This window comes from Hyaena hyaena, unplaced genomic scaffold (genome assembly GCF_003009895.1).
Source record: "Hyaena hyaena isolate Hyena2069 unplaced genomic scaffold, ASM300989v1 scaffold_113, whole genome shotgun sequence".
Classification (NCBI taxonomy): domain Eukaryota; kingdom Metazoa; phylum Chordata; class Mammalia; order Carnivora; family Hyaenidae; genus Hyaena; species Hyaena hyaena.
The window spans coordinates 212791-237072 of record NW_024080745.1 but is presented as its reverse complement, the minus strand read 5'-3'; the positions used below and the strand labels follow the sequence as shown (position 1 = coordinate 237072).

The following is a 24282-nucleotide window of genomic DNA, read 5'->3' as shown; positions in this document are numbered from 1 at the left end:
ATTAAATTAGGTACTATATGACACTACTAGCTAGGTGCATTAAATGAAGACATTATTAGTAATAATAGTAATAATTATAATAGCATTAATAAGAATAAAAATGATAGTTTGGCTAAATTTTATAGTGTTCTTACTTTGGTTAGGCACTATTCATTTCACAGTATTAATGGTAACTAATGCTCATAAAGATCTTATTAATTGTTCACACTGTATAAATAAGGACACAGAGGCAAGTGAAGGTAAATAGTTTGCTCATGTTAACTTAGGAGAAAGGAGCAGAGACTGTGTCATAAATAGTAGCAGTTATTTTTGTGACATTAATTTTCAGTTAAGTATTTACTTAAAATTATTTTTTAATTTTTCTACAGTCACTGAAAGAAAAAGAACTAGTAAATGAAAAATCTAAATTGGCAGAGATAGAGGAAATTAAGTGTAGACAGGAAAAAGAAATTGCTAAATTGAGTGAAGAATTCAAGTCCCACAAGCAAGAAAGCATAAAGGTATGTTAAGATAATCATTGTTCTTCCTACTGTACTGTATGACTGTCATGTAAATAAAAATGTATGTATATCTTACTGAGAACCTATTATGTGCCAGACAGTTTTGTTGTTTTGACAAATACTCTTGCTCTCATCCCGATTTGCGTAATATCTAGAGACATATGTTGAAACTATGTTACTTTTGTTTTCAGATTACTGAATAAAGCAAAGTAGGTCTAAAAGTTTAGGTTTGTTGAGATGATAATCAACAGAGCTGTTGACTTAGAAAATTATGCTTATGCTTAGAATGAAGATTTTTAGGGTATTCTGTTTCAGTTGCTTTTCCTTCCTAAAACCTTTTAATAAAACTGTTTGGAACATTTTTCCTTTCATAAGCGTAACTAGGGTGCCAGTTGAAGAAACTAATTGTCTATCATTTGCTTTGGTAAAATAACTTTGTCAAGAAGTTATTAATTTTCTCAAAGATTAGATTCTCTCATGAGTGCTCTCAATAACATCTTTTATGTCTATCAGAATACTTTCCATTTTCCTTTCTAATTAATTATCTCTTTATGCCAGTATATTCTTACACACTTGACTTCTTAAAGCAGGTAATGTATATAATTCATCTTTATCTGCATCCTTAAGACCTAACACAGTTTGTGATACCTCAGTGGTGACCAATAAATGCTTTCTAAGTGAGGAGAGGGAAAATAAGGGGTAGAAGTTTTTCACATAATTTAATCAAAACACGTATGTAAAGTGTCACTTGAATGTAAATGATTGTTGAACAGGAAGTAAATAATCTTGCATCTTTTTAACCAGTTTCAAATACTGAACTTTAAGAATCTCAGAAGAGGCTAAAACTCATTTATATTGTTATGACTGTTAAACAAACTTCAGCTACATTTTGAAATATTTACCATAAAGGATCATTTAGTTTTGACCTTATTTTTCAATAGGAGGTAACAAATCTCAAGGATGCCAAACAGCTTTTGATTCAGCAGAAACTAGAGCTTCAAGGGAAAGTAGATTCCCTGAAGGCAGCCCTTGAACAGGAGAAGAGGAACCAGCAAATGCTAAAAGAGCAGGTGAAAAAGGAAGAAGAAGAGCTGAAGAAAGAATTTACTGAGAAGGAAGCTAAACTGGTCAGTAAGTTAACGGTGGGGAGTGTGTTTTGTAATAGATTTTGTAAGTCAGTCCAGTGAAAGGATTTTTCTAGTTAGAAGTTAGGATTTAAATGCTCTTACCTGGCATTTTACTCTTTGATTGAGAAAGGAGACCTGATTTGTTTAAATAGCTGATATGTGACTGGAAATATTTTAGTCTGTAATCATATTTTGGTTTATAGAAGTGAAAATTCAATGAAACATAATTCATAAAAAATAAACATGCTTTTAGTGCCAGAAAAACAAACAAACCCACAACTATGTAGATTGAGGTAAGTGGCGTGAATGCTAATGATGAAAAACTCATTTGTTTGGTCAAAGTGAGCATTGATAAGGGAGAACGGAAACTTCATGGTGGAATTTTGATGACCAAAGTCTACTTTTCCTTCCCTAAATTGTGCGTGCCAGAATGGGAAGCATCTGGCTTTCCTCTATTGAATTAAGTCCAAATATCCCCACATAACTCGAGGGCTGAGTGTTTTAGTTGAGGATTTTCAGTTTCAAGTTCACACAGTGATTTGAAGGGTTTGTAATTGTTTTTTTGGCAGGTTGATAGAGGAAAAAGGTGCATGTGGATTTTGAGACTAAAGATGCCAACGTTGTGTCGAGGGCATCTTGCTATCCCTAACTGTGTGTTCTTCCCCTGCTCTAGTGGAGAAAAGGAAAAATTGCTTTATGTTAATTGCTCTTCTAAGAGGCTTGCTAACCATCATTTCAGCATTATGGCCTTTGAGCCAGCTCAGATAAACACAGATGTTGGTGGAATCGATTTTATTAGTATGAGATGAATACATTCTCCTGCCTTCTTTCCTGAAGAAGTAGTAGTATTTATGTTGCCAGTATTTTAAATTCAACAGCTAACTTAAATTTATTTTGCATTACTTTTGGAATAGGTTTTTTCCTCACTGTTCTTCCTTTTCTCAGCATTCCGAAATAAAAGAAAAAGAGATAGGAATGAAGAAGCATGAAGAAAATGAAGCTAAACTTACCATGCAGATTACAGCGTTAAATGAAAACTTGGGCACCGTAAAGAAGGAGTGGCAGTCCAGTCAACGCAGAGTCAGCGAGCTTGAGAAACAGACGGATGACCTACGGGGTGAAATTGCAGTATTAGAAGCCACAGTTCAGAATAATCAGGATGAAAGAAGAGCACTACTAGAAAGGTGATTGATGTCTAGTAAAATTAGTTTATTTCCATTCTAAGTGATGAGAAGATTGTCTTTTTCCATATTTTTTAAAATAGAAGAGTCTTGAGAAAAGTACGTTGATCCCACAGGTATTTATGTAGCCATTTAAAAACTAACCCATAAAACAATCAGATAGTTGAAATTAATGTATTATATTTGAAGTTATAAAGTAGTTTATTATCTCTGTTCTAGAAGGATCTTTGATAATTTTTTAAAAAATTAATGGTCGCTTTGCAATCTGTTCTAGATGTCTTAAAGGAGAAGGTGAAATAGAAAAACTTCAAACCAAAGTACTAGAATTGCAAAGAAAGCTGGATAATACAACTGCAGCGGTGCAGGAGCTGGGCAGAGAAAATCAGTCCCTTCAGGTAGGTCATCTGGGCACGTGAGGCTGCTTCTCAGTCTAGAATTAACTCTTAGTGAAAAGGATAATTTCAGTCTTTTTTCTTTTTTTTTTTTTTTTAAGTTTTTTTTTTTATTTTGAGAGAGAGAGAAAGCATGAGCAAGGGGCGGGGGGGTGTGGCGGGAACAGAGAGAGGGGAGACAGAATCCCAAGCAGCCTCCGCTCCATCAGCACAGAGCCCGATATGGGGCTCAATGTCACAGATGGCAGATCATGACCTGAACCAAAACCAAGTGTTGAACACTTAACCGACTGAGCCACCCGGGTGCCGCAGCATAGTTTCAGTCTTTAAAAAAAAAAAATCTCCTATATTTAATAAATAACTCTTGAATAGTTACTGTCTGTATAGCAGTATTGTAGGTGTTATGGATAGTTGAACAAAAGCGATAAAGAATTTGTCTGAGAGACCCCAGAGATCAGTTAGATCAGTTAAAAAGCCTTGTCATTCATGAATTGTTAGTTCTGGGAAAATTCAGGAACATCAAGGAATAGAGTCACTATATGTTAAAGAAGTAATCTGAATGTGTGCTCAGGGTAATAGGAAGGATTGATCACTAGGGTTAAGGGATGGGAAATTACCAAAGATTAGAAATTACCAGTACCTTTGAGGATTAAAATTTGACTTTATTTTTTTTTTTTTGTCATTCAGACTTAAGAGTGTAGCAACTTTTGACAACGGAAGCCAACCAAAGTATTTCTGATTTTTAAAATTTTATCCCATGGTGCCTATAAGTCAAAATTTTGTGAAACTTGGGCACCGAATTAGAAATTACCCATCATTCTTTAAAATGTTGAATATTATAATGTATGGACACCTTTTTTTTTTTCCTAATAGATCAAACACACACAAGCATTGAATAGGAAGTGGGCTGAAGACAATGAAGTACAAAACTGTATGGCCTGTGGGAAAGGCTTTTCAGTAACAGTGAGACGGGTAAATGATTTTGTTCATATTGCTGTGGTTCTAGATTTATTTCTCGGTATCAATTCTTGTTTTAATGATCAAAATCTTGTGTTTGACAAATTAAGAAAATTTTCTTTTTATTGCTTAACTTTAAAACTATATAGAATAATTAAATTTAATGCAGTCTAGTTTCTGGTCAGCATATGGATTTGAATTTTAGTTTTAAATATAGTTGTTGCCTTCCTACTGAGTTACTCTCTGGAATAATCATTTTCTGAACAAGTGGGCCATATGTTTAACTCCTGTGTTTTAGTCATCATTGGGTTATTTTAAAGAAAAAGCAGAGATTAAAAAATACTTATTCTGAATAATACCATGTGATGTTTCAAGTTTATATTCATTCTTATTGAAGAAATTATGCCTGAAACACTTCGCAAATAGAAATGGTTTTCAGCTGATAGAGGTGCTTTATTATCACTTTTTAAATGCCTCTTAAGGTTCTTTTGAGAATTCGTGATGAATTTCAGATCAGATGTTTGGCATAGTATCTGAGAAATAGAAAGCATTCAGATTAAGAGAATAAATTGACATATTAAAAAACATTAATATTTAATAATATTAAATAATACACTGATCCCTTGAAAGTGAATATACCTTCACAGTGCAGTTTGCAGTATGCCTGTATCTCATTATACTTTTGGTGTCATTTTTATGCTTGAAATTGTTTAATTTTTGTCATTTACAGCATCACTGCAGACAATGTGGAAATATCTTCTGTGCCGAGTGTTCAGCCAAAAATGCCTTAACTCCTTCTTCCAAGAAGCCTGTCCGTGTCTGTGATGCGTGTTTCAATGACTTGCAAGGATAATGGGTTATCACAACTTCAGAATAGTACCATGCTAGCATTAGATTTTTAATAAATGCACTTAATAGAGGTCTTGGACTACTATTTGACTTGGACAGTGGTTGCAATATTAGACCAAATTAGACTTCATATATTTTGGAATGTTATCAATATCAAGTAAAACTCTTCTATTTTTGTGAGACTTGGGCTCATCTTTCATTACTTTTTTCCATTTAACCCCTGGAACAGCTTTCATGCCAAGTTTAGAATTAGCCAATGAAATGTAAATAAACTTTGGACAGAAAATAGCAATGTATTTTTTTAAATATAATTTCAATGTTCACAAATGACATGAATATATACTTCCGTAGCGTACTTCTTTATCCCAAATTTAGTATACAAACATGTACATGGGTGATGTTATCACATCATATATGTTGCACAATAGCACATTATATTATTATTATATTAAATATTCTCTTTGTGAAGTCATGCACAGATCTATAAAACTTTCTTTTTTTCTTATATATAGGTCCACAGCTCAGTTGCATTGTTATGTTATAAATTTACTACTCAAGTGTTCTAAATACAGTTTATGTTGAAATATGTACTAACCATGAATTTGAACATGGTTTTTGTTTTAACAATATTGTATTGATTAAATTCTCTTGGGTAGATTTTATGAAAACCTCTGTAAAATCAGTTTGCTTACTTTATGGTTATCCTGGGGTTGTATTTTAAAGATTAGGGTCAATTTTTCTTTGTCTTTTTCTATCTCATTTTTAAGATCTCACATATTGTTAATTAAGAATTCTATAAAACTACCCACCCTCACCCTCCAGTTGGAGGATGAATAATAGAAATTCTATAATGGTTCTATTGTCGGTTTCTTGGAAGTAGGAAGGTTTCGGAGGTCAGCCTTTATATTATACCCTCATATTGTCTCTCCAGCATTTTTGAGAATCTGAGTTTGCTTTTTTAATGGATCTATTCGTCCCTTTTTTTGGTTTAAGCTTTCCAACCATAGCTCAGCTTCACTGTAATAGTTTTATAATTTTGCATCTTAAAGCCAGTAACTGATAGCGGTCTAGTCTTATCTGTGAAAACGAATACACATGGTAAGGAGACATTACATATTCTACTTTACATCTTCTTACCTAATAGGGAAACATTTTTGAAAGTTGTGAATTTGACTTCAATTTAAAATGGTTATGAATTTGGGGTTCCATATTAACTGGTAAGTCTTTTTACTTTGCAAAAATACTGTTGTGAAATTGCTTTGAAGTAAGGGGTGGAAAATAGAAGATCACCAAAAACAAATATTTTTTAGAATCCCAAAGTTATCATCAGAACTGAAACAGAATGGCCAATTAAGGATAATTAAAAGTTAGCTTATTTGTATCCTGAACAATGGAATTGAACTTTAATTTATCATTGTCTTATTAATTTGGCAAATTGGGAAACATCTGTAGAGAGGTCATTAATATTGGTTTTCTAGAGAAAAATATAAAGTTACACATTTGTGCAATGTAACCATCTGGTGAGAATAAGGAAGAATGGGAGTTAATATTTGCAATAGTTTATAATATACACTTGCTTTCAGATATCATGCTGAAATAAAGTTATGTTTCTGCTTTACCTGTAACACATATAAATGAAGAGATTGTGATATTTAATTATTTTTAAAAACTCATTTAAGTAAATCCTGCTGTCAGTAGCTATTAAGGACTTGACTGTGTCCCTAGATTTGCACAGACACACACCCTTGAGCACACATAAGGAAGAAATAGAAACTGAGCTAAAATTGTTTATGCATTTTCATATACTTGTAAAGCCTTTCAAATAGTCTCCATTCTACACTTTTACATATAAGGAACTTAATATGAAACTTAGAAACTTTCTATGTTGGAAAAACAGATATCCACAGCGCCTTTTTTTTTTTAAGATAGTAAAACTCCATGAGGATTCTAGATTAGAGTATTTGTTCACTTCATCTCCTAATCGGGTGCACTGAATGCCTTTTTCCCATCTTGCCCACCCACCCACATATTCACAAAAAAATTCTCAGGAGGACAACAAATAAAATCGTATGTGTTAGAGTAATCACTGGTTTTCATGTAACTAAATCTCATTTCATAGATCCTGAATAATTTACCATATTTACCATAGGCTACTCGTGCTATCGGAAATGAACCTTTTTTTTTTTTTTTTTTTTGCTTATTAACTCTCACTAATTTAACATGTTTCGGTAACAAATAGGGTTTTCTTTTTAATTAAAAAGTCATCTTCTGAGTTCTTACTGGCTCTACATTTTAGATGTTTGCTGGTACTATTTATCAGAGAGTTAGAGGTCACGCATCCCAACTGTTGGCTCTAATGCAAAGCCCATTGGCATCACGTGTTAATAGAGTCCAAACCCCAGCATAGAAATGTGAATTAAAATCAGGTTTTGCTGGGTTAGAGTACAATAAACTATACCTACAGATTTTTTTTAATAGGAAGAAGACAGAGCTGCTGGCATAGGATTAGTTCATTTTGAAGAAAAGTGAGGGAAACACGAAGACCTCAATGCAGTGTACAAATAACATTTTGTTCAACTACCTCTTAATGTGGAATTAGCTAGTTTGATAGTCTCCTCACAGTAATGTTAAATAGTAACTGCCAAATTTGTTAGTTTCCCATCTCTCTTAGAAAGGCTTTAAGATTATTTTCTAGTTTTGAGAACTTTGAAGCCACTTTTTTTTTTAACTTTGCATTTGCATAAAAATGTTTAGCTTCTAAGTGGAGAGCAGATTATGATCATATATTTTGATATTCATGACCTATTTGACTATAGCAATTTTTTTTAATGCACTTTGGCTGTAAAACCATGGATGATTTGATCCATAAGATTTAAATGTGCCATCAATTTAGTATTCCTAGACATGAGCTTGAAGAACGGTGTTCTGTAATTATAATGTGTCACACATTATCGTGTCTTAATTGCCCTTTGCCTGAATTTTAATGATCAATTTGTTATGGTTGCAGATGTGAATATTGTGCATAAACTTACTAAATTTATGTAAAATTGTATAAAATAGAATTGGAAATAGCTAAGTTCTTTCTGTGTAGAAGTAATGGATTTATTGTAACATGATGCTGTTATGTATATGACATTCTGTACTTCCTTGAACTGGATCATATATTCATAGTTTCTATAGAAACTTTTGCATGAATATTTCCTTATTTAGGTTTTGGATTCATTGTTTTTATTGTGTTTACTACTTGTGATCATGTAGTTGTGCCTTATTTTGTGAGAGAGTTTAGCTCAGAAAATACTGTAATTTCTAAACTCAGTGAGTGGAAGGTTATCGATGATAAATGTAACTGATAAACTACACAACAGCATTCACGTCTGTATAAAGAAAAATGGAAGGATCCTTATTGAATTGTTGATTTTGTTTTTTTTAATTTGTTAAAGATGATATTAAAAAAATGTTTCTTTCTAGTAGATGTATTCCGTGACTGTAAATTATTTTGTCGACTTAAAAAAAAAGAGTACATGGGGCACCTGGGTGGCTCAGTCGGTTGAGCATCCAACTCTTTTTTTTTTTTTTTTTTTTTTACAAATAGTTTGTCAAATTAGTTTCCACATAACACCCAGTGCTCATCCCCACGAGTGCCCTCCTCCATGCCCATCCCTCCCTCCCCCCCACATCCATCAGTCCTCAGTTTTTGTCAGCATTCAAGAGTCTCTCATGGTTTGCCTCTCTCCCGTTCCCCCACCATTTCCCCCCTTCTTCTCCCCCTTGTTCCTCAGTTAAGTTCCTCCTAATCCTCCTATACGTGCAAACATATGATATTTGTCCTTCTCTGCCTGACTTATTTCACTCAGCATAACACCCTCAAGGTCCATCCGTGTTGCTACACATGGCCAGATTTCATTGTTTCTCATGAGCCTCCAACTCTTGATTTTAGCTCAGGTCATGATCCCAGAGTCGTGGGATCAAGCCCCACACCAGGCTCCTCACCGAATGTGATGCCTGCTTGAGAGTCTCTCCCTCTGCCCGTCTCCCCAGCTCATGCGGGCACTCTGTCTCTCTCTCTCTTTCTCTCTCTCTCTCTCTCTCAAATAAAAATAAAAAGAATACCAAATATTAACCATTTAGTACTTATTTACAGATTGTTAGAACTTTGCACATGGATGAAGACTTTGGGTATGCTTTTGATGTTCAATTTAGAATTAGGAATAAAGCCCATAATTGCAAGAGAAATTATGAAAGCCATTTTGCTTAAGACATTCCCTTTTCATTCCGTTCATTATTATGAAGAATTAACAAAACTACAAAGAAATACTAAAACATATTAAAGTAATTCCTTCTTTCATTGTTCATCTACGCTTAGTATCCAGGTGACCATTTAAAGACACTTTTCTGAAGGCTCAGTGTACCATCGTTTATTACTGTGTTTTTCCTGGGAACCAAAATTCCAGAAGTGTGGTTTTTTTTTTTTCATTTTATTTTGATGTGCTTCCCTCTGAAGAATTTAATGTGTATATCCTCAAGAACTTGCTAGATTGTATGTTATATATGTTCTTTTGTGAGCTTTATAGAACTTCAGTTTATATAGCATATGCTTTTTAAAATTTAATTTTATTGTGTTAAGAACACTTAACATGAGATCTACCCTCTTTGACAGCTTCTTTTTTTATTTTTTTTAAATTTTTTTTATATTTTTATTTATTTCTAGGAGAGAGAGAGAGACAGCACGAGCAGGGGAGGGTCAGAGAGAGAGGGAGTCACAGACTCTTAAACAGGCTCCAGGCTCTGAGCTGGCAGTCAGCACAGAGCCCGACGCGATGCTCGAACCCACGAACCGCGAGATCATGACCTAAGCGAAAGTCGGACGCTTAACTGACTAAGCCACCCAGGCGCCCCATTCTTTTTTTTAATTTTTAAAAATGTTTTTATTTATTTCTGAGAGAGACAGCGTGAGTAGGGGAGGGTCAGAGAGAGAGGGAGACACAGAATCTGAAACAGGCTCCAAGCTCTGAGCTAGCTGTCAGCACAGAGCCTGACATGGGGCTTGAACCCACAAACCGTGAGATCATGACCTGAGCCAAAGTCGGACGCTTAACTGACTGAGCCGCCCAGGGGCCCCAACAGCTTTTAAGTGTATTGTAAGGCAGACCTCTGGAGCTTCCTCATCTCACCTCACTGACACTTTCTCCTCCCTTGGCAATGACTATTCTGCTCTGATTCTGTGAATCTGACTACTTTAGATACCCCGTGTCAGTAGACTCATACAGTATTTGTCTTCTGTGACTGGCTTACTTCTTTTAGCATCATGTCCAGGGTTCATCTCTGGTGTTGCACATTGCAGAATTTCCTTCTTTTTAAAGGCTGAATAGTATTCCATTGCATGTACTTGCCATGTTTTCTTTATCTGTTCATTTGTTGATGGACATTAAGGGTTTTCCCACTTGGCTATTGTGAATGGTGCTGTGATGAACTGGGAATACTAATAGTTCTTTGCATCTAGTGTATTCTTTAGCTGCTTTACATCTTGATGTTAATTTACTCAGTCTTTCCCTGCAATGAGATGTAAAGGTAAATTAGTTCTTTATACAAAGGATTTTAAAAGGAATCTTGAGAGACTGCTTAGTCCCTGTTGCCTTCCTCTTGGGTTGGTTTATAATTAAAAATTCCTAGAAGATGATCATTGATTTTGTTTTCTAAAAAAATATGTATATTATTTTTTGGTCAGATATTTCTTCCTAAATCTTCTCTTGCATAAATCTGTGTTGTCTTCTCCTGGACATAATTGCTCTCAATTCCATCCAGGTTCCCTCTCTAGGAACTTGCCTGAAGTCTAGTCCTCATTCTTTGCCTTTTTTTCCCTATTTATTCTTAGGCATTAACAGTAGTTATTGCTTTCCAGATTCTCCTCTTAATTCAACTTATTGTTAATAAATATCTGAGATTATTATATAGAGACTGTGCCCCTCCATTCTAATCATGTGTGGTCCTCAGACAAGAGCCTTCATGCTGCACTTGTGCGTCCTACCTGGTTTACATGGTGAAATCTGTTTTCCTCAAAGAATTAGCTGCACCTCATGACTTCCTCAAGCACCATCCTCTCTACCTCATCCTCCAACTTAAGGAGATCAGTTAACGTATCGCTTATCTTACAGCCCAAATTGAAAATTTTAATACTTCCATTTTGAAAATTGCAGAAGTTACCATTCCTGAAATTAAAATTTATGGATTTGTTTTTTTTAATTTATTTCTGAGAGAGAGAGAGAGCGCGTGAGAAGGAGAGTGTCAGAGAGAGAGGGAGTTACAGAATCCGAAGCAGGCTCCAGGCTCTGAGCTGGCTGTCAGCACAGAGCCCTATGCGGGGCTCGAACCCACAAACCATGAGATCATGACCTGAGCGAAGTCGGATGCTTAACCGACTGAGCCACCCAGGTGCCCCATATGGATTTCCTTTTGATATAATCTGACTATAAGGACTATTTTTTTAAATGAAGTTAATAGTATATTCCACCATGACAATATAATAATTCAAGCTGCCTTTCTTGATAAAAATTCTAATGATATTTCAAGTCCTTCCTGCTAAATAAACTTGACTGTTCTGTGCTGGCATGGACACACACACACACCACTCAAAACCAGAAAGTGGTTTTATGACAAACTTCATCGTTCTTCAAAAAATGAGGTTCAGAGAAAGCTATCTTAACTATTTCTATGAAAAGCTCCCATGTAAAAGTGTTAACTGGTGAAACTTGGATTTTTTTTCCTTAAGGGAATTTAATCTCTGGGATTTTCTTCTTCCAATTTAGGGTATTACTAAGTATACCTGAGGCAAGTAAAGTGCTGGCAAATAGGAATTTAAAAACTGTTAAGTATAGACCTTATTGATTGTTAAATGTGCTAAAAGAGCAATCAAAGTATGTATCAGAATTATCATTGTGCTTTATGGGCACCTGGGTGGCTCAGTTGGTTAAGTATCCGACTTCAGCTCAGGTCATGATCTCACGGTTCATGAGTTTGAGCCCTGCGTCCGGATCTGTGCTGACAGCTCAGAGCCTGGAGCCTGCTTAGGATTCTGTCTCCCTCTCTCTCCGCCATACCCCCGCTTGTGCATGTGCGTGCTCTTGGTCTCTGTCTCTCTCTCTCTCTCAAAAATAAATAAACATTTAAAAAAAGTTAAAAAACAATTATCATTGCATGTGAGGTAGGACTGTAAAGCAGTTAAGACTGATGTACAAACCATGTAGGAAATTTGGTTTCGTTACTGAAGTATACTAAGTGAGATGCTAGAATTCATACTGAGCACAAGCATTGGGCATTGTTTTCCTCTGACACTTCATTCATCTGATCTTTCACCCTTTACAAATTCTAGTAGCACCATACTTCACTCAAACCTCTTGCATACCCTCGAAACATAAGGTATCAGTATATACCTGCCACAAAAGTCCTCAGAGTTCAAATTTGTTGAATGCAAATTTGTTGTGGTCATTCTTCTTTTCTACTGAGGATTTTCCTAGCTCAAATTCTCGCACTCCTTTAAAATGCACATTTCTTTCTAGCTCATCACTAAATAAGTGTTAACAAAAATTTGAATGAAAGAATACCTTATTCCTAATGTCTAAAAAATGCACCACTTGGTTTAGGTGTCTACATTTCAGAAGAATCTGCAGGCAATGTAAACAAAGATATTTTCTTGGTTTCCTGATTCTTGATGAAGCAAGAGATTGCTGCTGTTATTTGTGCCATCCATGTTTTCTGTTAAGAATAATAATAATTAATAATAATAATAATTACATATATAGTGTTATGATTTTTCACATATTTGGGCTAATATTTTCGTTTGTATTTATTTATTTTTTTTTTAATATTTTTATTTATTTCTAGGAGAGAGAGAGAGAGAGACAGCGTGAGCAGGGGAGGGTCAGAGAGAGAGGGTGTCACAGACTGAAACAGGCTCCAGGTTCTGAGCTGGCAGTCAGCACAGAGCCCGACGCGGGGCTCGAACCCACAAACCGCGAGATCATGACCTAAGCGAAAGTCGGACGCTTAACCAACTAAGCCACCCAGGCGCCCCCGTTTGTATTTATTGACTTGCTCTTTAGAACAAGACTAATGAAACATATGCATAAGTCCCATTTGCTTTCATAAACACCTCTGATCATCTATGAAAATGGATTACGTGAGTATGGTATGGAAGTTGGGAAAACAGTTATGAATAATCAAGGAATCATAATAGTCCATGATGACTAGAAAAATGAGCACTGAGAATATAAATAGTTTCAAAACTGAATTCTTTGAATTTCCGTTTTGTATGGAAATCATTCTTAACAAGTGGCATAATTTGCAAAACAGACTGAGGGAGGTGACCCAGGAAATGGGGTTATTAAGAGGAAAGCAACATTGCATTAACTGGCTACTTTGTCGCTATGACGGAAACCTTCCTGGGGAAAGGAAACTTCCAAGACAAACCGGAGGCGGGCAGCGGCTTCTCACTTCCACAGCTGTGTCAACACTGGCAACTTTTCTTTTCTTAACACTGGCATATCTTCAAAGGTGGTTCATGATTGTGGTGACCTCTCATTTAAGCTGATCACATAGTTTGCATACCAGGACTTTGAAAATTTATTGGAACACGTTGAAAGTCAATCATGCACTCCAAAGCGATTCTTTCCCATTGTTTTATATAAACTGAGGAACTCCCAGGCCCCTGGAGGCTCTGCTCCAGGCCAAAACGAAGGAGGCTGTGTCTGCTCGGTGAGTGTAAGGAAATGGTCAGCTCTAGAGATTTCTGAGTGTGATACAGACTAGATGTCCACATCCTGCCCCTCTTAACTTCTGCCCTTCCCAAAGCGGGTGAAGGAAATATACAAAATTTCCCATTTCCCACTACTTAAGAGGCTTGGGTGAGATTTCTCCTTATGTCAGGTCTGAGAATCAAAACCTGTACAACTGAGATGCATATTTTAATATTTTCTCTTTGGGTTTGCAATAAGAACGCTGCTATACACACTGTCGATACCTGTTTTCCTGTTGTACAAGGAAAGGTTTTCTCAGCCCAAACACTAGAAAAAGATTACAAAGACAAAAGAAATCATTTACTACTAAACCCAGTTTCTCGGTACAAGCACCTAGACTTTTTGAGTATTTTTAATGAATATGGGAAGTTTATGTAGCTTACCAAAAAAAAAAAAAAAAAAAAAGATTTGATTCCAAGGCCAAGAGTTCACTACCACGCCCAAATAGAGCCCACTTAAATGAGAACCCTTTCTTAGCTAACGGCTTCTATGGCTTGATGAAATGCAATTATGGCTTCTGTGATGGAAAATGAGCACCTTCTAGAAGAAATTTAGCATCTTAGGTGGATAGTGTGTATGTAAAGTATATATAATAAAAAGGTGGAAAATAATGTAACTATTGTTTCTTTCACTTCCACCCACTCCTGTTTAAACTGTTACTGTTTTATTTAAAGTGAAATCACATCAAAGCAAGGGTTGTAAGATGTAGCAGAAATACCAAGTCCGCCTGAGTGCTTCATGACAGGCCAAAAAGTGACTCAAAATTCAGCATCCACAGATTATGTGAAAATGTGAAACAAACAAAAAGAAGTGTTGGTGTGGTTTCTGTGCTTGTAAAAGAAACCGTCTGTCCTGTCATTTGCTAGCTGGGCTCGTAGAGAAATGACAGGAGATACTGAGAGCAATTCTGGGTTGTGTTGATGTTTTTAATGTAGCAGGTGCTTTTAAAATCAAAGCTTCTTCCTTGAATAATTAATACAACACAAGGAGTAAACATCTGCAGCCCATACAGTTAATTTATGTGTAGGAACAAATAAAAACCAAACCAGGCTTCTCTTCTTTCTGGTCATACCAAGGAATACTTCAGAGAGGAGGAGGGCACTGATTATTCCTGACTTTTATTTTATTCATAAGCTGATGTGTGTCCCCTGTCATTATTTGTATTCGATGAAATGTGTGGGTTTAACTCAGACTCACCAGAGCAGGTTGGTCTCATTTCAAAATCAGAGCAAATGCAAGACTCTTCCTTCCTTCCTTCCTTCCTTCCTTCCTTCCTTCCTTCCTTCCTTCCTTCCTTCCTTCCTTCCTCTCTCTCTCTCTTTCTCCCTCCCTCCCTCCCTTCTTTTTTATTTAAAAAAATTTTTTAATGTTTATTTTTGAGGGAGAGAGAGAGAGACCGAGTGTGAGTGGGGGAGGGGCAGAGAGAGAGAGGGAGACACTGAATCTGAAGCAGGCTCCAGGCTCTGAGCTGTCAGCATGGAGCCCCATGTGGGGCTTGAACTTGTGAACAGTGAGATCATGACCTGAGCCAAAGTCAGATGCTCAATCGACCGAGCCACCCAGGTGCCCCTCTTTCTTTTTTTTAAAATGCCTATTTACTTTGAGAAAGAACGAGAGCATAATTGTGGGGGAGGGTGAGCGAGAGAGGGAGAGGGAATTCCAAGCAGGCTCCGTGCTGAGCTCCTCATGACAAGGAGTTCATGATCTGAGCTGAAATCTGGAGTCAGATACTTAACCAACTGAGCCACCCAGGTGCCACCAGACTTACATTTTCTTAACTACAAGAACTATTCTAGTATCACTGGTAATACTCATAGCAGTCTAAATGTCCTAATTCCTAAATTCTACCACAACAAAGTCTGTTAAGGTCATGAAATTCTGTCAGCTTCTCTGAGATGGGAGGACTATTAAAATGGCTTTCTGGAGTAAAAAGATCTGACTGGGTTTGTTTTATTCCTTGGCTTTTCTCCTTATAAATCTCACTCTGTAGTGAGTGAGGCTTTACAGATCAGGTGGTTGTTCTTGGCTGGATTTTGGAATCCATTTTCCTCAAAAATTGTAACTGTAGTTCTCAAGTATTCAGAGTTTCCCTCATCTGCTTGAGGGGTAACAAGGGGACTTTATAAGCCAAAGGAACTGGTCCTTCTAGGCCTGTAAAATAAAATGAGGACAGAAAATATATGGCCAAGAATTGCCCTTTTTCTGGCCTGACATTCTAATCTAGCAATTAATGATAACTAATACAGTAACGGACACCATTTATTAAATCCTTATTGTAACTGGGTACCGTGCTATTTTTTTCTTCTCTTTGTATCATTTAAACCACACAGCAACTAATAAGTCATCTAGTTGCTACTTATGAATAAGGAAGCCCATTTAGTTTTCCCAAGGTCACACAGCTTGTAAATGATACAGCCAGGATTTGAAACTAGGTTGTCAATCACTCCAAAGCACCATCTCTTCTTTTTTGTAGCCTTTTATTTTTTCCCATTCTACAGCTATTTTGGTTCATGTACTGTATCTGGACTGTCAAGATAATAGATGAGAGGAATGAGGAAAAAATATATATGTATGTATATAAGATGAGATGATAGCAACAAATCAGAAAATGACAAAAAATGGTGGAAGTATAGCTTTAAAAAAAGATATTGGTTTTCCTTTTTTTTTAATTTTTTAATGTTTATTTATTTTGGGGAAACAGAGTTGCACAAGAGAGGAGCAGAGAGAGAAGGAGACCCAGAATCTGAAGCCAGCTCCAGGCTCTGAGCTGTCAGCACAGAGCCTGACACACAGTGCAGGATCATGACCTGGGCCAAAGTCGGACGCTTAACTGACTGAGCCACCCAGGTGCCCCGTGCTTGTTTTTCTTAAAAGAAAAAAAGGAACAGAGGAGAAAAACCATGCATCTCCCAAGGTAATCCAGTGACATAAGATTTCCCAGGAAGTCTAGTTCTTAATGCGGGCAGGCCGACACTAACCTGAGCCCTCAGCCTAAGCAGCTTCCACTCTTCCTTTGGGGTTTGGACAGCTTCCCATCCTCGAGCCCATATACCACCTTCTGCCTATAACCACTGGAGTGACAAAAAGTTCCTGCCCTAGGATGGCCTCTGGTAATGACATTTTTCCCCATGAAAAAGTAAACTAAGCAAACAAACAAAAGTACTTCTCCCATGAGGTCATAGTTGATTTCAAGTATGAGGCCTTTCAGCCTGCCCCTGTCACATTTCAGCCAATCCTAGCGGAAGTGAAAAGCATAGACGAAGAGGGCAGAAGGCTCGGGTTCTGGATGAATGTTTCCTGTTGGTAGAGCCCTTCTGCCCTTGGAGGGAGTTTGCTTCCACCCATGGGTTAACATGCAAAGCATTTCCATGTGTAACTTAGTTATATAACATAACACTGTCATTGTTTGCTATTATTATTATTCAGGTGTGTTTTCATTCATTCACTGTGTCATGTTGCTCAGTCATGTTTACTGTGACCCTGTGCTTGTCATTAAAGCTCTGGGCTTGGCTGCCGATTTGAGAACTGGGGAGCATAGGTAGTGCTCCCTTTTTCTTCTGCTCCTCTCTTAGGACAGAAAGGTGAACACCCTCCCCTCCCCTCCCCGCCCCCCCACCCCCCCTCCCCCACCAGCCTAGCTTCAGCTGGTCTCCTAGGAGCCTGTGCACATGGCAGAACCACCTGCTTCCTTCTTAACACTAAGGCCGTCCACCTAGCACTGAGGAAACTGAGTCCCAGGGCTTTCACAACAGGATTTGCTATTGATCTTTGATTGGTCTGAGGACTCCCCCCAAAACAAGGGCTGTTTCTCATTTGTCGTTGTTACTCCAGGGTACCCACAGGGTGCCTGGTTCTCAGGAGACGCTCGGGGAATGCTTGAGTAAATTATTGAGATGGTATTTTTGACCTATATACATACATAGATACATGTGTGCACACGTGTGTGTGTGTGTGTATTTTATATATATATATATAAAGTATATTCATTTCTGGCATATTTCTTTCCACAGAGCTTTTATAGTATCTTGGGCTTGTAAAGCATGTCACGGTGAACCAGTGCTTTAATAACAGCAATAATACTAGTAATGATATCATAACACTGAGAATAGTTTATTGAGTGCTTTACAGGCATTATTTCATTTCATTCCCCTGACCACCCACTGAGGTAGATATTTCTATTTCACCAAGAGAAATTTGTGGCTGAGAAAGTTCAAATGCCTTGCCTTTCTTGACATCTTTAAGAAATGTAATCTGCTTTAGGTATTGTTTTTCAGTTCAGAGCTATAGGACTTTAAAAAAGCCATAGTTGGGGCACCTTGGTGGGTCAGTTTGTTAAGCGTCAGACTTCAACTCAGATCGTGATCTCCTAGTTCATGGGTTCGAGCCACCCCCTCCCTTCCCCCCAGTCAGGCTCTGTGCTGACAGCTCGGAGCCTGGAGCCTTCTTTGGATTCTGTGTCTCCCTCACTCTCTCTGACCCTCCCCTGCTCACACACTGTATCTCTGTTTTTGTCTCTCTCTCTTTCCTTCAAAAATAATAAACGTTTCTTTAAAAAGCCACAGTTAGCAAGTGGTAGAATTGAGTTATCCAAGCACTAGAAACCAAACCCAACACTTTCACCAGAACTAGTTCATAGAGTGAGTGATAGCCACATAGGAACCAGGCACAGTATTTTATGAAGGTTTAAATTGGATTCATGTTTTATTACCAAAAAAAGGGCAATGTAAAATTCTGTGATGGCAAACAGATAAGATGAATGATGAAAATAGGCACATACCAGACACGTGGAGTGGATCAATACATTGGACCACCTATCTATCTCGTGGAATGGGCTGATTAAGTACCGTACATGAACCACCCTCTTTTATTACTGCAGCTCAGCAGTAAGTGAAGGAAGGACACAGTAAACCAGGGCCTGAGCTTCCAAGTTTCTGAAAGTAAAGAAGACAATAATGCTATAAACAGGAAATAAATACTGATGCACATACCTAAGGTGCCTCCTTAACCAAATCAGTTTTTAGAAACAATTGCTTAAACTCCAGCTAACTATTCTTTCTGGATCTTAAAAAGGATTTCCCTCCAATACATAGTGATTTAAAGCCTCATGCGTGTAGTATTCCCCGCCCCCAAATTTAACTGTCTGTATAAATAATGGGTGATGTCCACGACTGGGAAACATTTAAATCTCCATCACACGAGTGGGAAGATTTTCAGCTCCATTTCGGCCAACTCCATCCATGGAATCTAACACGAAACTCTAAATAGATTCCATGCCCATAATTTGTAAATCATTGAATTATTTAAGATATGGAACATAAGATGCTGAACTTTTTAAAAAGAACGTCAAAGACTGATTTACACGACATATATTGTGCATCAAATAGCAAAGAGGAAAAAATAGAAAGTGGAATTTAAAATAGGTGACATTCCTTAATTTGGAATCCAGTTGTGAAGCATGAAATCAACATGTTACCTTATGGTTAATATGGCCTGCCATTCATTCACTTGCTCTCATTTCTGCCACTATTTGAAGTGAAGGTAAGCTGTTGGCATCAAGGTTTTTGAAGGGGATGGAGATTTTTTGGGACTTGACTTACTCAGACAGGACAGTCTGGGTATCTTAAAATAGGAGCACCTCCGACTTTTCAAATTGTGACTCTTCATATTCTGTGGCACCTGTCCCCTTCCCAAACACCGATCAGCTATTCTAGATTGATTAATGACTATCTATTTTATTGCTTAAGGATCCTTAAATTATTTAGCTCAACTAACCAATTTGCTGTCCAGAAGCTTAGGTTATTAAAAGATGTGAAATATCTAGTTTGTGATCTTACATTTGTGAAAAGCCAGTCATTCGGTAAAGAGGCGGAATGAAACAACATTTGACATTGCCAAGGACCTAAGGCAGATGGTAGCTCCTCCTCCTTGCTCTAAGGGCAGGTGTCTGAGAGCCTTTAAGGAGGCCCCCTCCCGCTACCACCTGCATACATCATTCAGGGGGTGCACTGCGAAGTAGGAGATCAGAAAGCCTTTAGCAGACCATGAGGCCCATGGCTTAATGTGCGATAACAACAACCATCACGGTAACCATCAATATGTACGTGATGGGAAGAATCCCTGTTCTCAGAAGAGATTCTGTGGCATTAGCCGCACATGCATTTTGTCTGGGATGCCAGCTACCCAGCTACTGGCTTCTGCAGTTTTTATATACAAGTGACACCAAGAACTCAGGACTCCCTCCCACCCGCGGCTCTCAAATCATCATCTCTCAGGAGCTATGTGAGCTTTCAAATCAGAACAAGGGACAGAGATCACCTCAGCGCGGGGCAGCAGACAGTTTGGGAAGCACCCTGACCACCAGCCACCTTTGCCATGGTTGACAACCTGGGGAGACACTAATGCTCAGCACTATACCGGCAACGCCACCATGGTGGACAGAGGCCACCAGGGAGGAAAGTAGTTTGATTTCATTTGCTCAAGCAGGTCAGGCGAAAAACCCAGGCTTCTGGGACTTACCTCATGAGTATACAGACTGAGTCGTTCTAAAAACATGCACATTCTTTGATATCCTTAAGAAATGTAATTTGCCTTTGGTATTGTTTTTCAGTTCAGAGCTGTAGGGCTACAAAAAGCCTCTATTTCACAATGCCTCCTCTTTCTAGAGGGCGAAATCCAATCTTATATATAACAATCTTTTAGATTTTTAACACAACTTATTTAAAAATATTTCTAACCTTATTTAACAGACTGATTGAGAAATAGCAGCACTTTGCCTTTTCATTGCAATTAGGTTTTGTAACTAAGAGGAAATCATCAGAGAGAAACATATAAACATCTAGGAGTCTTGTGCTTTCTGAGGAAAAAAAAGAAGGTGAAATTGGGGCTGGAAACAGTCAGCAGAAGGTGTTGTTTTTTAAATCAAAGAATCCCTTAGAAAACAAGACGGGGTGGTGTCAGGGCATATGAGGCTCACAGCTTAGGAGACTCTAATCATATGAATCAGAAAGTTGCATTACTGTTGAATGTATTTCTCCCTAAAGTGGAGGCTTGATGTGAGCCCGCGCTTCGACTTTAAAGACTTTGTATTTGTGATGGATTTCATGTGGATCTAAGGTAACTCAGTTGGTATTTGCAACGGTTTCGGCTAAGCCTTGGACACATCTATCCACTGATGGAACTTGCAATATTTTTGTTTCTTGACTCATCTGGGTGGTCATTGACAAAGGTATACGTGACTAGAAAAAAAGCCATTTTATTATTGTCATCAGCTGAATGATGTCCCCCACCCACTCATATGTTGAAGCTCTCACCTCCAATGTGGCTATATTAGGAGTAAGTAAGATGAAGTGAGGACATAAGGGTGGAGCCCTGATCCAGTAGGATTCATGGCATCAGAAGAGGAGGTACAAGACAGCCCTCTGTCTCTGCCACATGCGGGCACTGAGAGTGGGGCCATCTGCAAGCTGATGAGAGAACCCTCTTCCGACACTGACTTGACCGGGAACTTGATCATGTACTTTCAGCCTCCAGGACTGTGAGAAATAAATTTCTGTTCTTACAGTTGCCCAGTCTGTGGTATTTTGTTATGACAGCCCTAGCTGATTAGGACAGTGATTAAAGTGACTTGTCTCTCAAGTTTTGTAGTGTGTCTGTCCGTGTTTAAATATTCTTCATGTAGCTTTGTATTTATAAACTTTTCTGACAGCACTTTCGATAGTTACTTAAAGCAAATGGGCTTTTATATTTTTCCCTAAGAAAAGGATAGTGGTAGAAGAGAAATCAAATATGAGAATGAGGAGGGGCGCCTGGGTGGCTCAGTTGGTTAAGTATCTGACTCTTGGTTTCGGCTCAGGTCATGATCTCACATTTGTGGGATCGAGCCCCACATCAGGCTCTGCACTGACAATTCACAATCTGCTCAGGATTCTCTGTCTCTTTCTCTCTCCCCCACCCCCACTCTCCCCCACCCCCACTCTCTCAAAATAAATAAATAAACTTAAAAAAATAATAAAGTGAGGAATTCCCCTCCCTATTCTACTCTATCCCTTAGAAATTAGAAAAAGAAATGGTTAAATATAAATGATTTCAGAGGAAAAGGCAGTCCATTCAGAGGTAGATGTAACATATGCTTAAAGTAAATATAAGAAAAATAAGTAAATAAATTAAGTAATAAGTTAATTAATTAACATTAGTTTAGAAGTTCTTTCTCATGTGCTGTAACCCAAGGAAACAATGTGGCTTAAGTTTAAGTTGGTAGATAAAATATTTACACTTCATTTCTATTTCCTCCCCTCTTTTATGTTTAGAGGAAAGACTATATTTGCATATCAGATATTTTATTAAATTTGGAATAGTCCTTGAACATATTCCTTTAAATGTTTATTTGAGACAGAGAGCATGAGTGGGGAGGTGCAGAGAGTGAGGGAGAGAGAGAATCCCAAGCAGTCTCCCCACTCGGCACAGGGCCTAACATGGGGCTCGATCTCACTAACCACCAGATCATGACCTAGGCTGAAACCATGAGTCGGATGCCTAACCGGCTGAGCCACCCAGGTGCCCTTGTCCTTGAATATTTAAAAAAAAATTTTTTTTTAACATTCATTCATTTTTGGGAGACAGAGAGAGACAGAGCATGAGCAGCGGAGGGGTAGAGAAAGAGGGTGACACAGAATCTGAAGCAGGCTCCAGGCTTCGAGCTGTCAGCACAGAGGCTGATGTGGGGTTTGAACCCATGAACCGTGAGATCATGACCCAAGCTAAAGTTGGATGCTTAACCGACTGAGCCACCCAAGTGCCCCTGTCCTTGCATGTTTTTTAAAAATTGTATTCCTCCACTAATAGAAACTTCCTTTTTGCAAATCAGGTTGTGGCAAAGACCACCTGCTGGTTGTCCCTCAAAAACCATTCACCCCTCCTTTGTAGTAATGGAACTTCTGAGTTTGATTGGGTACATATCCATTTCCAATAAATACTACATATCCCAGCTTCCCTTGTAGTTAAATATGACCACGTGACTAAATCTGACCAATGAACGTGAACAAAAGTGTGCAGCCTCTGGGTCAAATACTTAAGCAGCAGGCTCTGATCTCCTGTCCCCCTTCCCACCCACTAGAAGGGAGACACACTGGTGACTCACCCTGGACCACACAGAAGAAGCTATTTCCCAGGGATGGCAAGGCCAGCCCCCACATAGGTTTCCACGACAAACACCTCGATCCCGCATGATGTGTGAATGCACATCTTCACATGGCTCTTCCCCGACACATGGTCATGGGCATGTTCCTCCAGCTCCCCCCTGACTTCTCATGATGCCCACACCTGAGCCTCAAAACTGACTCTCTGACCCACTCTCTCCACCACCCTCAGTGCTGTTCAACCAGCCTTGCAGCACGTACATGAGGACACCTGGGGATGTCTTCGACTCGTTCCCTCTGCACCCACTTTATCAATCAAAAGGTCTTCCTGCTTTTGCCTGTGAAATATCTCTCACATTTATCTTCTTCTATTTCTGGGCATTTCTGACATTTTAGGATAGGTCAGTGTCCCTTACAGTGTTGGGAAGTTGGTAGATAGAGGGCAGGGGTTCCTGAAAGTCTCTGATTCTAGGTGGAGGCTGATTTGGGAGGGAAAGGCACATATGTGAGCACAGAGCTGGGTTTTGCTTCATTACTTGGGTTTTGCCACAACGTATAATTAGTTTTAAAGTGGTGATAATATCAAAGAAAATGAAAATTGTCACCTTTTCAGAAGTGGGTGTGGCCTGCAGGTCAAGAACAGTTGAGAAGCCCAAGCCTGCCTCTTCTCACCTCACCCTGCTTCCCCAGGAACTGCTCCGATGTCTCTGCTCCGGTGCCTTCCTCTGCCTCCACGCCGTTGTGTGAGTCGCTTCTGACAACTCTTCAACAGCCTTTTAAACCTATCATGTTGCTGTCCAGGAGCTCAGTGATTTCGTGTTGCCAATAGTGTCCTGGCTCCGTCCGTCTGCTTGGTTTCCAAGGTGGGATTCTGGAAGCCTCTGATGCTGAGGTGGCCTGGCTGGGGTCTGGCCTCTGCCGTTTAACCAGCCACGTGCCCTTGAGGATGATTCTAGAACCTCCCTGAGCCTCACATTCCTTACCTATAATATGGGATGAAGTGTAACTTCTCTGCATAACTCACTGGAAGGAGGAAATGCATAAAACAGCCCCTTGAGACCAACTGCTGGGCACATCTATCTTGTCTAGATGGCAGTTGCTAAGTTGCTAGGTGGGCATTGCCACCCAGTGCTCTCCCTAAACCAGAGCAGATTCTCCACCAGGTATATTCAATAAGGAGTCAGTGCCCAGCACCGCCCCCTGGATCACATGACCGTAAATAGGCAACCCCACATCCTGCAGCGCTTCACACACAGCAGGTGGCCGATCAAGTCCGTGCAGACACGAATAAATGAATGAATGCAAATTTTATTTCAATCTGGCAGCCCTTTCTGATCATGAGGGTAATTATTG

At 38.5% G+C, this 24282-nt stretch overlaps 2 protein-coding genes and 1 long non-coding RNA gene across 3 annotated transcripts in view; 1 reads left to right on the top strand and 2 right to left on the bottom strand.

The window, feature by feature from the left end:
* Positions 1-2694, bottom strand: part of LOC120234656 — a 79080-nt gene extending 76386 nt beyond the window's left edge. Inside the window, exon 1 of the long non-coding RNA XR_005529154.1 lies at positions 2638-2694. This is a non-coding gene — a long non-coding RNA (uncharacterized LOC120234656). The remainder of the gene's footprint in view (positions 1-2637) is intronic.
* EEA1 (early endosome antigen 1) overlaps positions 1-8086 on the top strand; it is a 120164-nt gene extending 112078 nt beyond the window's left edge. Inside the window, exons 24-29 of the mRNA XM_039236606.1 lie at positions 369-500; positions 1442-1627; positions 2573-2811; positions 3083-3203; positions 4074-4172; positions 4888-8086. Coding sequence (XP_039092537.1) covers positions 369-500; positions 1442-1627; positions 2573-2811; positions 3083-3203; positions 4074-4172; positions 4888-5010 — 900 coding nt within the window. The 3' untranslated portion in view covers positions 5011-8086. The remainder of the gene's footprint in view (positions 1-368; positions 501-1441; positions 1628-2572; positions 2812-3082; positions 3204-4073; positions 4173-4887) is intronic.
* A 2335-nt stretch (positions 8087-10421) lies between these two features.
* The window catches only part of PLEKHG7 (pleckstrin homology and RhoGEF domain containing G7), a 63732-nt gene continuing 49871 nt past the window's right edge, over positions 10422-24282 (bottom strand). Inside the window, 6 exon segments of the mRNA XM_039236621.1 lie at positions 10422-10556; positions 12605-12755; positions 13951-14007; positions 14010-14062; positions 18573-18726; positions 20569-20648. Of these exon segments, the coding sequence (XP_039092552.1) occupies positions 12648-12755; positions 13951-14007; positions 14010-14062; positions 18573-18726; positions 20569-20648 (452 nt within the window). The 3' untranslated portion in view covers positions 10422-10556; positions 12605-12647.